The sequence below is a fragment of the Moschus berezovskii genome, chromosome X, assembly GCF_049115385.1.
Source record: "Moschus berezovskii isolate FMDL1 chromosome X, NW_MosBer_1.0, whole genome shotgun sequence".
In the NCBI taxonomy this organism is placed as follows: domain Eukaryota; kingdom Metazoa; phylum Chordata; class Mammalia; order Artiodactyla; family Moschidae; genus Moschus; species Moschus berezovskii.
The window spans coordinates 110,466,518-110,480,937 of record NC_142488.1 but is presented as its reverse complement, the minus strand read 5'-3'; the positions used below and the strand labels follow the sequence as shown (position 1 = coordinate 110,480,937).

The 14,420-nt window shown below is 47.8% G+C and overlaps 1 protein-coding gene across 4 annotated transcripts in view; it reads left to right on the top strand.

Moving 5' to 3' along the window:
• Window positions 1-14,420, top strand: part of SEPTIN6 (septin 6) — a 79,683-nt gene that overhangs the window by 53,444 nt on the left and 11,819 nt on the right. For all 4 annotated transcript variants that reach the window (XM_055438155.2, XM_088834082.1, XM_055438152.2 and 1 more), the window contains exons 6-8: window positions 8,115-8,211; window positions 10,347-10,515; window positions 13,571-13,703. In XM_055438155.2, the coding sequence (XP_055294130.1) occupies window positions 8,115-8,211; window positions 10,347-10,515; window positions 13,571-13,703 (399 nt within the window). The remainder of the gene's footprint in view (window positions 1-8,114; window positions 8,212-10,346; window positions 10,516-13,570; window positions 13,704-14,420) is intronic.

The window sequence follows — 14,420 nt, the reverse complement described above, 5'->3', positions numbered from 1 at the left end:
TGTATGGATGTGAGAGTTGGACTGTGAAGAAAGCTTATTGCTGAAGAATTGATGCTTTTGAACTGTGGTGTTGGAGAAGACTCTTGAGAGTCCCTTGGACTGCAAGAAGATCCAACCAATCCATCCTAAAGGAGATCAATCCTGGGTGTTCATTGGAAGGACTGATGCTGAAGCTGAAACTGCAATACTTTGGCCACCTCATGCGACGAGTTGACTCACTGGAAAAGACTGATGCTGGGAGGGATTGGGGGCGGGAGGAGAAGGGGACGACAGAGAATGAGATGGCTGGATGGCATCACCGACTCTGTGGACATGAGTTTGAGTGAACTCCGGGAGTTGGTGATGGACAGGGAGGCCTGGCGTGCTGTGATTCATGGGGTCCTGGAGAGTCGGACACGACTGAGCGACTGAACTGCACTGAACTGAGGATAAGAAAACCCGAAGGGACACCTAATCTGCAGAAAACTGGAGCCCAGAGAGAAGCGTCATCTGGTGTCACCAACACTGAGGTCTGGAAACTCCTACTCACCTCAGAACATCGGGCCCCATGGACACCTTCCGAACATGGATTCCCTGAGTCACTAGGCAGCTTTCAGGCCGGTGGTTTGCTTGGCTAAGGATGGATATGGATATGGTCGAAGAGTCCTCAGCAATCTCAGGGTGTCACACAGAACAACCTCTGACTACGTGGTGGGTCAGGTGTGACCATCATTTTGGGCTCTGCTGTCAGCTTACCTCTGGGCCCTTGCTTGAAGCCTAGGCAGCCTTGGCCTCAAAGTGGGAAGCTTCCCGTGCTATGAAGCAGTAGTCCTCAACTACACTGTTTTGCCTGTGAAGGGGTTTGGGATTTGGGGTCTTTTTTTTTTTTTACAGTAAATAGTACCAGTGTACCAATGCTTCACTTTGAAAAATCTAATTTGAGTGGATCTGGGGTTATCCCTGCAACATCACTCAGCACTCATTCTCTTGCATTCCCCCAGGCTTTTTTGTATGTGACAGACAGCTCAAGACAGGGGTGGCTTACAGCTAGCCTGCCTAAACTGGGCATGCGCAAGGGAGGGGGTGTGCATGTGAAAACTGTGTATTACATGTGTTGTGATGGGGGAAGGCAGGGGGAGTAGCTGAACTGAAATACATACAGAGAATCACTGGGCCTTCCAGACAAGTTGTGGCCTGTGAAGCAGCAGCATCAGAGAGCTGGGGTTGGGTGGTAGGAGAAATGGGTGCTGGCCTCTCAATTCTGGATTTGAATCCAGCCCCACAGTCTCAGCCACCCTAGCCAATTGTCATGGGAACTAGATTGGAAGAGTGGAAGAAGCCTCTTGCTTGAGTGGAGAATACTGCTCAGTCGTCCCTTAGCTCCTCACTCAGGATTTTCACGGCAGGAAACGAGAGTCTAGCCTCCCTCTTGGCTCCTGGTTAGCTCTGAAAACACTTCTGTCGGCTCTGAGTGCTCAAGAGAAGTGGGGAGGTCTTGCTGCATGCTGCTTTCCCTCCACCTATAGCTCTCCACTGTGATAGCTCTCCACTGTGATAGCTCTCAAGGTGGCAGACTTCAGTGCTAAAATTTGCTCTGCTGTGCTGTGCTAAGCCGCTTCAGTCCTGTCCAACTCTTTGCAATCCTTTGGACTGTAGCCTGCCAGGCTCCTCTGTCCATAGAATTTTCCAGGCAAGAATACTGGAATGGGTTGCCATACCCTCCACCAGGGGATCTTTCCAACCCAGGAATAGAACCCACATCTCTTATGTCTCCTTCCTGCGTTGGCAGGAAGTGTCACCTGCATTGGTGTCTCTCTCTGAATAAATCTACTTCTTTACCACTAGCACCACCTGGGAAGCCCAAAATTTGCTATGTTGTTCAAATTGAATGTTGTTTGAATGGTTCAAACCATGGCCAGGGAGCACGGAATAGGCCCAGTTACTCGACTTGGCTCAGTCAGCTGGCTGCCTGTGAGCTCTTGGGTTTGGCCCCCACAAAGGCATTTGGGCCCAGTGAGAGAATATGGGTGGCCAGGAGGGTCATAGGAGACCCATAGGTACAAGCCTGTCTCCCTCCAACCCCGAGGCAGCAGTGCCATTTCCATAGTTGGTAATATTTGTGTGTGAATCACCACCAAGGGTGAACTTGGGAGGTTCAGTCAGTGCTCTCAGGCTTCCCTGATGGCTCAGATGGTAAAAGACAATTCTCTTGCTCGGTGGTCAATAGGAGCCTAGAATGGAGGCCAATGTAACTAGCCCCACGACTGGGAAATACGGTCCTCCTGGGAGGAAGCTATGCCCACTCCAGATCTTATCAGATGAGGAATCAGTGGTCCTGACAATGTGTTTCACTGGGCTAAGGGGGATGGTCATCTAACCTTCCTAATAGAATGGGTGTCTTAGAAACAGAATAGAATAGTTCAGGCTGGTTGGCTCATCGAACACTTTTAAATGGACCAAGAGGAATTTAAGGGACATATGAGGCCATAAAGATAGTGAGTCTGGGCACTTGTCCTCTGCGATGGCCCACACTCTGTGGAGTGTGTCTCTCTCTGAATAAATCTACTTCTTACCTATCACTTTGTCTACAACCCCATACCCTGGGCCTCTCTTTCCTTCCAAGACAGCCCCAACTCTGTCTCCGTTCCGTTCCGTCGCTCAGTCGTGTCCGACTCTTTGCGACCCCATGGACTGAGCCTACCAAGCTTCTCTGTCCATGGGATTCTCCAGGCAAGAATACTGGAGTGGGTTACCGTTTCCTTCTCCAGGGGATCTTCCCGACCCAGGGATCGAACCCGGGTCTCCCGCATTGGAGGCAGACGCTTTAACCTCTGAGCCACCAGGGAAGCCCAACTCTGTCTACAGAGTGTATTTCCTCCCTGGATAAGCCTTCTTTCACTCTGAAAAAAAAAAAAGATAGTGAGTCTGGGAAGAGACTCCCAAGAGGAGGCTTGGGAATATCTCTTGTTGGAGTTTCCTAAGACAGGGGCATCTGAGGTCTCGGGTGAGTGAGAGTTACATGGAATCCCCATAGGAACCCATCCATGTTTCAGCAACAGTGCTGTCTTGCAAGTCTCCTCCCAGGGCCCACACCTACAAAGTGCCAGCCCCAGGGGGGTAGGGGGTGGGGGCTGGAGGGTTTACCTTCTTCCTGCTCTGCTTGACTCTATTCTAGTTTTCAGAGCCACCAGGCTCTCAGGAGCAGCAGCAAGGCAGCCAGAGCCGACCCCACGATTTCCTGCACTTCACGGTTAAAGCTGAGCTGACCTGCCACCCTGGGTGGTGGCAGAGGCTAGCAGCTACAGCGCAGTGTCCTCACTGCTCCTTGGGAAGATTTAGGCATGGGAGGTAGGAACCCGGGCAACTCCTTTCACTTGTCTGTATGCCAGTTTTCCAAATCACGAGTGGGGCTTATAATAACCGCCCTGGAAGGCTGCTGTAGAATCAAATGAAATCTGCCTGCGAGCACTCGGAAATGAGATCCTTGCATAAACTTATCAGAACGGACTTTGATGCCATTTGGAAACGAGTGTGCCAGGGGAGGTCTCAGAGCCCTCTGAAGCTGCCATGGCGGGGACTGTGTGTTTTAGAGTGAGGAGGGATAAAGTGATGGCAGTTTAAAGAGGAGGGGGAAGCAAGTGACCCTGTCATGATAACTGACAATGTCTTTTGGAGATAAAAATAACACACCCAAGGGAATACTGGCATTTTTTAAAATGCCTTTATTCTCTTCTGGATTTTTTTTTCTTTTTTCGCTCTTAAGCCCAGAGAAGTACTTCCCACTTCACAAACCCTCCTCCTGCATCACTTTCAGCTGAGAGCCTAGGATGTGTGGGAATGCTCCACCACCAGTCCCCTAGTCTAGCCCTCAGTCATGGCTGCCCCTTCAAGTGACTGAAGCTTTGAGGTCTCTGCAGGTGGGACAGCCTTTTCCTGGAAAGTGTTTGGGGGTGAATTGGATGCTGCCGGCATGTCTTGGATCTCTGAGGGGGAATGAATTGTGCCCAATTGAACCCTCCCCCATCTGACCTTGAAAGCCGGCTGGCTGAGGTCAGAGATGCTTTGGCCTTTAGGCAGGGTTTCCAGGATTTCACAACCCACCCCGCCGCCCATGGCCCTATTAGGACTGACAAAACATTTCCCACCTCCACCCCTTGCCCACTTTCCATATCCTAGCCTTGTCTTTCCCTCTTTCCTCTGTCCCCTTTTTGGGGACAGTCATAGCGGTGGGATGTGGCAACACCTGGGATAATCATTGGAGAGCAGCAGTGAGTGGCTGAAGGCCCAGCGCCTCGGCGGGGTGGGGGGAGTGGTTTAGCAGACGTGCTAGAGCTGAGCTCCCAGTTGACACCTGTGTTCTTCCACTCTGAAGAGCATTCTTGGGGTGCAGGGCTAGAGGAGAACAGAAAGGAAGTATTGGCTATGAGGTCAGATTTAAACTGCCTCTTACAATTTGGCCTTGCCTGGCCAGTTCACCCCCTGGGTTTAGAGTGCTCCCCTGATCTGCTGCTCGAACTCCAAAAGGGAATGGCAGACCAGAGGGGTGGGCTTTGAAGTCAGAGAGACCTGTATTCCATTCCTAGCTCTGCCCCTTAGTATGGTGGCAGTGCTGGTAAGTCTCTAGGCCCTTCTGGACCTCAGTTTTGTCTTATTTAAAATGGGTATAGTAAGTATACCTACTTCCTAGTGTTGTAAGATTCAATGAGATAATGCCACGTAGAACGCCTGGCACATGGGACAGAGAACTGCTGCTAATATCAGGTCTATAACTCCCGATCCCTTAGTATGATTGCCACAACCTACTCTGTGAACCCTGCTTTGACTTCCTATGGAATCAGCTTCTCCTTCTTCTGTGTTCCTCCAGTCCTCAAGCCTCTGTTCATAGTCTGGACCTTACTGTGTTATCATCATTGGTGTGTCTCTCCCCTTCCAGACTGTACAGTCACCAGGGCTAGGCTCTGAGCTCTTTCAATGTTGTATTCTTCTTAATGCCTGGCACATAGTGGAAAGTCAGTTCAGTTGAGTTCAGTCGCTCAGTCGTGTCCAACTCTTTGCGACCCCATCAACCGCAGCATTCCAGGCCTCCCTGTCCATCACCAACTCCTGGAGTCCACCCAAACCCATGTCCATTGAGTCAGTGATGCCATCCAGCCTTCTCATCCTCTGTCGTCCCCTTCTCCTCCTGCCCTCAATATTTCACAGCATCAGGGTCTTTTCCAATAAGTCAGCTCTTCGCATCAGGTGGCCAAAGTATTGGAGTTTCAGTTTCTACATCAGTCCTTCCAATGAATGTTCAGGACTGATCTCCTTTAGGATGGACTGGTTGGATCTCCTTGCCGTCCAAGGGACTCTCAAGGGTCTTCTCCATCACCACAGTCCAAAAGCATCAATTCTTCGGTGCTCAGCTTTCTTTATAGTCCAACTCTCACATGCATATATGACCACTGGAAAAACCATAGCCTTGACTAGACGGACCTTTGTTGGCAAAGTAATGTCTCTGCTTTTGAATATGCTATCTAGGTTGGTCATAACTTTCCTTCCAAGGATTAAGCATCTTTTAATTTCATGGCTGCAATCACCATCTGCAGTGGTTGTATAGCCCAAAAAAATAAAGTCTGCTACTGTTTCCACTGTTTCCCCATCTATTTCCCATGAAGTGATGGGACCGGATGCCACAATCTTCGTTTTCTGAATGTTGAGCTTCAAGCCAACTTTTTCACTCTCTTTCGCTTTCATCAAGAGGCTTTTTAGTTCCTCTTCACTTTCTGCCATAAGGGTGGTGTCATCTGCATCTCTGAGGTTATTGATATTTCTCCCGGCAATCTTGATTCCAGTTTGTGCTTCCTCCAGCCCAGCGTTTCTCATGATGTGCTCTGCATATAAGTTAAATAAGCAAGGTGACAATATACAGCCTTGACGTACTCCTTTTCCTATTTGGAACCAGTCCGTTGTTCCATGTACAGTTCTGACTGTTGCTTCCTGACCTGCATACAGGTTTCTCAAGAGGCAGGTCAGGTGGTCTGGTATTCCCATCTCTTTCAGAATTCTCCACAGTTTATTGTGATCCACAAAGTCAAAGGCTTTGGCATAGTCAATGAAGCAGAAATAGATGTTTTGCTGGAACTCTCTTGCTTTTTCCATGATCCAGCGGATGTTGGCAATTTGATCTCTGGTTCCTCTGCCTTTTCTAAAACCAGCTTGAACATCTGGAAGTTCACAGTTCATGTATTGTTGAAGCCTGGCTTGCAGAATTTTGAGCATGACTTTACTAGCATGTGAGGTGAGTGCAATTGTGCGGTAGTTTTAGCATTCTTTGGCATTACTTTTCTTTGGGATTGGGATGAAGACTGACCTTTTCCAGTCCTGTGACAACTGCTGAGTTTTCCAAATTTGCTGGCGTATTGAGTGCAGCACTTTCACAGCATCATCTTTCAGGATTTGAAGTAGCTCAACTGGAATTCCATCACCTCCACCAGCTTTGTTCACAGTGATGCTTTCTAAGGCCCACTTGACTTCACATTCCAGGATGTCTGGCTCTAGTTGAGTGTGAGTGATCACACCATCATGATTATCTGGGTCATGAAGATCTTTTTTGTACAATTCTTCTATGTATTCTTGCCACCTCGTCTTAATATCTTCTGCTTCTGTTAGGTCCATACCATTTCTGTCCTTTGTTGTGCCCATCTTTGCATGAAATGTTCCCTTGGTATCTTTAATTTTCTTGAAGAGATCTCTAGTCTTTCCCATTCTATTGTTTTCCTCTATTTGTTTGCATTAATTGCTAAGGAAGGCTTTCTTATCTCTCCTTGCTCTTCTTTGGAACTCTGCATTCAAATAGGAATATCTTTCCTTTTCTCCTTTGCTTTTCGCTTCTCTTCTTTTCCCAGCTATTTGTAAGGCCTTTTCAGACATCCATTTTGCTTTTTTGCATTTCTTTTCCATAGGGATGGTCTTGATCCCTGTCTCCTGTACCATGTCACGAACCTCCGTCCATAGTTCATCAGGCACTCTGTCTATCAGATCTAGTCCCTTAAATCTATTTCTCACTTCCACTGTATAATCATAAGGGATTTGATTTAGGTCATACCTGAATGGTCTAGTGGTTTTCCCTACTTTCTTCAATTTCAGTCTGAATTTGGCAATAAGGAGTTCATGATCTGAGCCACAGTCAGCTCCCGGTCTTGTTTTTGCTGACTGTATAGAGCTTCTCCATCTTTGGCTGCAAAGAATATAATCAATCTGATTTCGGTGTTGACCATCTGGTGATGTCCATGTGTAGTCTTCTCTTGTGTTGTTGGAAGAGGGTGTTTGCTATGACCTGTGCGTTCTCTTGGCAGAACTCTATTAGCCTTTGCCCTGCTTCATTCCGTGCTGCAAGGCCAAACTTGCCTGTTACTCCAGGTGTTTCTTGAATTCCTACTTTTGCATTCCAGTCCCCTATAATGAAAAGGACATCTTTTTTGGGTGTTAGTTCTAGAAGGTCTTGTAGGTCTTCATAGAACCGTTCAACTTCAGCTTCTTCAGCATTACTGGTCGGGGCATAGTCTTGGATTACTGTGATATTGAATGCTTTGCCTTCGAAACGAACAGAGATCATTCTTTCGTTTTTGAGATTGCATCTAAGTACTGCATTTCGGACTCTTTTGTTGATTATGAAGTGGGTCAAAATATCTGAGATAGAGGCCTGTTTGTCCAAGCAGGCTAAAAAAGCTTGTTTCAGTGGACTTTTTGCTTCTCTGTGTAAAGTCCTTCTGAGTAAAGCTCTACCTGGCTTGTAAACAGTATTTAATCAGTGGTCCCATTTGGCCGGTGGTGAACAGCAACCGTGAAGACTGAATAGCTGGCTAATCTGTGTATCTGCTTATTATTCTGCTTATTTTCTGTCTTTGTTCCCTACGCACTTGGCCATATCCTGGTTACCTTCTATTGTGAATTTCTGAACAGCCAAAGCTTGGAGTAGGCTTCTTCTCCCTACACAGCCTGGGAGCTTATGAAATGCCTCCTGATGGTGGCAGCAGTGAGGGACACTGCGGCGGGGGCACCGAGGCCCCCCGCCACGATGAGCGGCAGCTATACTGGGCGTCACTCAGTGCCTTTACCCGGAATTCTCAGCTTTTGTCTGCCTCCTGTTTCAGGCCCACCTGCCATTTGCTGTCATCGGCAGCACAGAAGAACTGAAGATAGGTAACAAGATGATGAAAGCTCGGCAGTACCCCTGGGGCACTGTGCAAGGTGAGTGACTCTCTGGGAGAGGGGCTGTGCTCAGAAGTCCCCTTCTGTCTGTCCCTTTGCTTGTCCCCAGCCACTATGTGACCAGTTCCTCACTTGTCCCCAGTTTCTGCTCATTCATCTTGGGCCTCAGGCATCTCTAGGGGTCACCAGCAGGCAAACTTTGGCTTCACACCTTGATTCTCTGCACTGAGCAAGCTGTCTGTCTCCAGTGGAGAAAGCATTCATAAAACAAAAATAAATATACTTGCAGTAAGGTAGGACAAAGAGTGTGAGAAGGCAGGTGTACCCACCTGAGTGTGCGAGACCGACAAGAATGTCCACAGCAGTGTTGTTCGTGATAGCAAATAGTTAGAAACAACCAGAGCCATTAAAAATAGATTGGGTGAATTGCAGAATGTTCAAATAATGCAGTATTATACAACAGTGAAGATGAATGGACTGTACATCTACAGCAATGCATCTCACAAACAGCACGTTGAGCTCAGTAAATCACAGACAATACAAGCTGTATGATCCCATTTATATGGAATCCAAAAGTAAGACAAACCTGAACTTTAGGAATTCATGTGTAAATGGTAAAACTATAAAGAAAAACAAAGGAAGGATAAACCCCCAAGTCAGGACAGTGGTTAAGTCTTGTTGCGGGGAAGGAGAGGCATGAATGAGATCAGGAAGGGACACAAAGGGGGACTTCCCTGGTTGTCCAGTGGTTAAGACCCTGCCTTCCAAAGCAGGGGATGCAGGTCCGATCTAAGATCAAACCAAGATCCTGCAGTGCGGCCAAAGTTTACCAAAAAAAAAAAAAAAGGAAGGGATGTCTAGGGAGTTGGTAATGTTTCACCTGGGCCATAGATACATTGGTGTCCTTTTTTATTTTTTTGATCCTTTAAACTGTACATTTCAAGCACTCTTTTGTTTGTGTGATTACTTTGCAATTTAAAAACAGACTATTGCCTATAGGCTTGAGAAAATTCCTTTTGCAGTCTGCCTGACATGTGTTGAGTAAGGTACCCTTGGCACTAGTCAGGGTTACCATATGTGAGAGGGTGGTTGGTTTACCATAAACTCATCCTGTGTCCAGACACCCCCCCCATGGCCCCCACGACCTTCTCCCAGACCTGTGAAACAGAATCTGGGGTAACTGTGCCTGTTCATCTCAGATGCCACTGTCCCAATGGGGTCAGGCCAGACACCTGCATTCCAGCAGGTGGAACCGTGCCCGGAGACACTCTGTCCTGGTCACGATTGCTGCCATCAGGCCATTATTCACCCTTTAAAAATACCTGTTTTTAAGCATCTACCACCCTGATGGTCCACACTTGTGGCTCACATCCCTCCTTGTCACAACCATCTAGCCATGTCCTAGCTCTACACTCTTATTCTGTGGACTTTGATACCTGGTCATAGGCTTTGCCTCTCCTTTAGATGACCTGGATTGGAATCCTAACCCTGCGACCTCTAGCTGTAACATTGCCTAACCTCAGTGAGATCCTGCAAGGATGAGTCCCTTATCCGCCTGCTGAATTCCTAGTCTTCCTTCATGAGTCATCCTAAGGGTCTGTCCCCTCTTTGGTAAAGTCTTCATGCTCCCTGAAGTTCTCAGGACTCCCTTTTCTGGGCTTCTGTGGTTTCCTGGCTATATATCTCCATGTCGGTAATTTTTGCATTGTATTACATTTGTGTGTTTGCATCTGTTCTTCCATTAAACTGGAAGCTTCTATGGGCAAGACCCCATGTGTCTGAATTCCCAGTGCCTCATACTATCCTGGGAACAAAGATTCTGCAAGTATTTATCAGACAGATGGCTGAATGTCCATTTGCCATTGTCCTAAAAGTGGTGTGAAGCAAACATTCTTGTGAGTGTCTGATGGGTAAATTTGAATTGAGTCTGAATGTCTACCAGATGTCTTCTTAGATACTTTTATGGTATTGAGGTTTTCCATTACTGTCATTCTTATAATTTTTCATCTGCCTTTTTAGTAGAAAAGCCAATTAGAAGGCAACATCTCAAGCTCTATATACACAGGTTAAAAGGTGATGTCACCTTTAGACATTTCAACTCGCATTTTGTCCATTTCTGCTTCTTCTGACCTTCCTTTCTATGGACTTTCAATACCTCAACCCCTGCCACGCAGTTGAAAATGAAGCCCACTGTGACTTTGTGAAACTGCGGGAGATGCTGATCCGAGTCAACATGGAGGATCTCCGAGAGCAGACCCACAGCCGGCACTATGAGCTGTACCGCCGCTGTAAGCTGGAGGAGATGGGCTTCAAGGACACCGACCCTGACAGCAAACCCTTCAGGTACCTCTCCCACCAGCCCTGCCCAGCTCAACTCAGCGCACCCGGGGGCAGTGGGGGAGGCCTTGCCCTGGAGAATTCACAGGGGAGGTGAGACACAGGAGCCCAGACCTAGCGCTGGAAGACTGTCACTCGCCGGCTCCATTTGCCTGTCCCTTCTCTGCCCTGGCACACCTGCCAGGGGATGCCGTGGCATGGTGGGCTTGGTAAGCCCTGCTGCCATGCTTGTAAGAATGGGGGCGGGGAGGAGGCCAGGGGATGGGCGAGGCCGATGGTCTCGCTGCCACAGGCATTCACCTGGTAGCTGTGAGCCCTGAGCCTGGGCCTTGTGTCTCAACGTGGCAGTTTGTGCCTGCCCACTGACCCACATTCTTCATCAGGCTCCTGATGCTCTGTCAGGTTTCCAGTCTGTTCTTTACCCCTCTCCCCACGATCAAAACCGGGTGGGACCAGGCAGCAGTCACCACACACGTGTTGGTGAACTTCCAGCTCTTCATTACTGCCCTTTAGTGTTTGTGTTCAAGTGCAAGGTTTGTTTTGACTACCAGATGTGAATAATCGTTGACACCTGAAATCAGAATCTAAGATGCTTTCAGAGAAGAGGAAAGTTTTTGAAAGCATTGCTTCAAATGCTTTCAAATAACTATGCTGATGGGAGCTATGTGAATAAGTGTCTGATCTGTATGCATAATATGTGATATAAGCCTCACGTTGTAAATTATCATGTCACGAGTAGTGCCCTGTATTGGAACATTTCAGGAAATGTCAGGCCTTGATAAACAAATAAAGGGCTTGCTTGTGGGATAAGAAGGCCTTTAAATGGCCTCTCAGATCCCACAAAACCTGTTCACAGCAGAAAGCCAGCCTGGAGGCATAGAATAGCCATTCCTTTGGGGATGTCTGGTTCCGGAGGGGTAAGTTCACTGCCCTTCATGGACAGGGACTGCTGGAGCTCCTGGAGTTGAAGGAAAACGTGTTGGTCTCTCTGATGGGCGTTCCGTTAGCTTTCTCCCTCCTACCCTTCAGACTGCTTTAATCTGCATCCGTGGGGGAAGAGGTGTCCTCTAGTTCCCTCCTCTCCTCCTCGGCTCCATCCTGACTAACTGTGTTTCTCACATCTTTGCCTTCTGCACGCTTTCTCTGCTGGCTCCTTTCCATCTCGTGGGCAGACATTCTTATCCTAAGAAACTCTCCCTCACTCTGCTCCTTGGCACCAGCCTCTGCCCTGTCAAGGAGTTTGGCTGCGATGGGAAGGAGAGAGAATGGTTCTGTATTTACTGGCTTCTGAGTAGAGAGGCCTCTAGGTCAGCAGTCACATATTCTAGTGTGATCTCTGAGCCCCATCTTCTTCTTCTTTTTTTTTTTTTTTTGTAAGAATTGTTTGAATGTGGACCATTTTTAAAGTCTTTATTGAATTTGTTACAATATTTCTATTTAATGTTTTGGTTTGTTGGCTGTGAGGCATGTGGGATTTTACCTCCCTGATCAGGGATCAAACCCACACTCCCTGCGGACCACCAGGGAAGTCCGCCATCTTTTTGTTAAAAATCTCAACACAGCACTTGATACTCCTTCCCACTGCCTCCTTCCTGAAACTCTCTCTGGTTGGCTTTCCTAGCACTAGTCTGTCTGCTTAGAGCCCTCTCTCACAGTTTTACTCCTTCTCAGCCTCTTGGGGCCTCTGCTACTCTCACTCTCTGCTCTCTTTGTGGCTGTTTCTTTCTGCTTTCACAGTCCTAAAGACCACTTCGAAATAGATCACTCCCAAGTTAAAATGGTACTTTAGAGCTCAAACCCAGTGATCCCACTGCTTACTGGATATTTTCTCTTGGCCGTCCGTAGAGGATGTACCTGAAACTCAAGCTGTCTCAATTTTAATTCATCTCTTTCCCTCTTAAACGTACTCATTCTCCATTCACCTGAATTATCTTTGACTCCTCCCGAGTCCTTGGAGTTCTGCTTCCCTCACTGGTCTCCCTTTCCCTCCCAGCCTTCACATTAACATCCCTTCTTTCTTTCTTTTACTGCATCGGGTCTTCATTGTAGCTTGCAGGATCTTCACTGTGGCTCGAGGCCTCCTCTCTGGTTGTGATGCACAGGCTCTAGAAAATGCAGCCTTAGTAGTTGCTGCCTATGAGCTTAGTTGTCCCAAGACATGTGGGATCTTAGTTCCCCAACCAGGGATTGAACGCATGTCCCTGCATTGGAAGGTGGATTCTTAACCACCGGATCACCATCATTTCTTACTTTGATTGTTGGAAAGTCTGTCCTTCACGCAATGCCCAGAGTGGTCTTTCCCATTTTCAAATTGGATCAAGTCAGCCCTGCTTAAAACATCCAAGTCTTAACATGGCAGCCAACGCCTGCTCTCTCCTGCTGCTCTCAGGAACCTTATCTTCCACTTCTTCAGCCACATGGGGCCATGCCTGACGCCCCAGGTATATGCCATTCCTTCTCCACATGTGCCTTTCCACAGGGTACTCTCTTCAGAGCACCCACCCTCTTCTTCTTCACCAGGCTAACCCCTGTTTCTATAAAACTAAATCCAAGCAGGGCTGGGGGTGGGCAGGGAGACATAATCTAGGCATCTTCCACTGACTGTGAGTTCCTTGATGGCAGGCACAGTGGCTATTGGCTCTAGGTATTGAGTGACTAGCATAGTATCACTTAATTCTGTGTCCAGTGGTAGAGTCTCATCAAGTGTTTTTTGAACTCATTCATTAATGTGGTCAGTTTCAGAGCCAGGACCTGGTAGCATAGTGCAGATGGAAGGACCTAGATTATGAGAGGAAACCCAGCATCCGGTCCCAGCTCTGCCTCTAACTTGCTGTGTGATCACTTCTCTGGGCCTTATCTGTAGAATCAGGGTATAGCAGCAGGTGTTCCAAGTCACTCCAAATTCAAAGCCAGATGCCCACAGCTCTGTGCTTCTGCTTTTGCTCGTCTCCAAGAATTGAGGAAGGGAAGTTGGGGGAACCCAGGGAGGATCACTGGGGCTGTTTTTCATTGAACAAGAGCCATTCCAAAGGCAGGGGAATTAACCTGACCATGTTCGCAGTTTACAGGAGACATATGAGGCCAAAAGGAACGAGTTCCTAGGGGAGCTCCAGAAAAAAGAAGAGGAGATGAGACAGATGTTTGTGCAGAGAGTCAAAGAGAAAGAAGCTGAACTTAAAGAGGCAGAGAAAGAGGTAAAATGTGGGTTGGCATGCTAGGTGGGAAGGAAAAGGAAGCTGAACTTAGGCAAAACAAGGGTTTCTGCCCCAAGAGAGCAGCTGGGGGAAGCTTGGGGCCTCAGGCAGGAATGGGACACAGCATCTGTAGCCCTGCCTTGGCCGGCACAGAGAGGCTGTGAGATCTGTGTCTTTTCCATCCCTCAGTCCCCAAGGCCGGGATATTTTCTCACTCTTTGTTATTTAATTCTCTAGACCCCCACCATCCCATATAGTAGCTGCTAGCCCTATGGCTATTTAAATGAACTGAAATTAAATAAAGTTTAAAACTCTATTTATCATTTGCATTCACCATATTTTAAGTGCTCAATCTTCATGCAACTCGGGGCTATGAAATGCTGAACATTTCCATCCCCGCAGAAAGTTCTGTTGGACAGCGCCGCTCAACACTGGGGACCTGAACATTGCCCCTCGAGGTCAGGCGCAGGCTGATTTTTTTGCCTCCCTTTCTGGGAGTTCATAGCTTAGAAGGGACAGTTGATCACTTTCTTGGCGGTCCTGCCCCATCCTGCCTGCTCTGATGGCCATGGGGAAAGATGGTCCCAGGGAGTCCTGGGTACTGTGTTGAACCCTAAGCCAGTGACAGCTGGTGTGTTTCCTCACCCACTTGAGTATTCCGTTCCATTTCATGCTAGTGCTAAAGAACATCTGTGCAGCTCTAGTGAGTTTTTAACT